The following is a 979-nucleotide window of genomic DNA, read 5'->3' on the forward strand; positions in this document are numbered from 1 at the left end:
TCTCCCAAAGGTGCTCCGAGCGGAAGTGGCCCCGGGCGACGTGCTGCACGGCGCTGCCATGGAGCACGCGTTTGGCGAGGTAGTGGGTGGCGCTTGCCCCACCCGAGACACCGGCGGAGAAGGCGGAGGCAGAGGTGGAGGGGCCCGATGAGGACGACGCCACCGCTGCTGCCGCAGCAACAGCAGCCGTCATGGCAGAGGCGCCGTCACCGGAGGCGGAGGACTCCATGCGCGCCGCTTCTGGAAGCTTCGGGGAGAGGAGAAACGCTTGCTAGGGTTTGGGAGAGAGGTGGGTGCGGTTGGCTCGGTCACGTCACGTGCCAGACCGGCTGAGGAGAAGACAGGAGGCGGCCCAGGGGCCAGGGGCCTTTCGGTTTTGCTGTCAAAATAAATTACTCCTAAGGCCTTCCACTACGTAGCCGGTGGCCGGCATTTTAACATATAAGGTTGATAGCCAATTTGCCTTCAGGATATGGGTGGGTATGAACTTCTTCTGCCCAAACCCATATCCACGGAAACCTTCTATACCCATCCATTTCAGTACCTATGGGTATAAATTGATACCCATGCCCATACCCATCGGGTATCCTATACCCCATGGGTATCCAATGGGTACAATCTAAGGCATTTAATTTTTTAAAAAGTAGAGAAATGAGTCTAAAATTCAAGTGACGATGGACGAGCGGTATAGTATTGATGTGGTCTCCTCCGGTGAGTGGCATCTTGGAGAAACCAAGTGAGTATGAGCAATGGTTAGTGATACCCCAACGTTATGAGAGGCGACAGTGGGAATTGTGGATCGCTAGATCAAGAGATGGACATGTGTTCGATGACGATAAGTTGAGATTTCATCACTTCGAGGAGACACATATGATGTAGGATGAGTGGCGAGCAAGTACCTGTGGCCCTATGTGCTATGGCCGGTTTAGGGAATAAGAGATTTAGGGTGGGCCATGAGAGTTGGATGTTGACTCCACAT

At 53.7% G+C, this 979-nt stretch overlaps 1 protein-coding gene across 1 annotated transcript in view; it reads right to left on the reverse strand.

The window, feature by feature from the left end:
* The window catches only part of LOC119363623 (splicing factor 3B subunit 3-like), a 20,141-nt gene extending 19,769 nt beyond the window's left edge, over window positions 1-372 (reverse strand). The window contains exon 1 of the mRNA XM_037629001.1: window positions 1-372. This exon is cut by the window's left edge and continues 3 nt beyond it. Within this exon, the coding sequence (XP_037484898.1) occupies window positions 1-229 (229 nt within the window). The 5' untranslated portion in view covers window positions 230-372.
* Window positions 373-979: the final 607 nt, after the last annotated feature.

This window comes from Triticum dicoccoides, chromosome 2B (genome assembly GCF_002162155.2).
Source record: "Triticum dicoccoides isolate Atlit2015 ecotype Zavitan chromosome 2B, WEW_v2.0, whole genome shotgun sequence".
NCBI lineage: Eukaryota > Viridiplantae > Streptophyta > Magnoliopsida > Poales > Poaceae > Triticum > Triticum dicoccoides.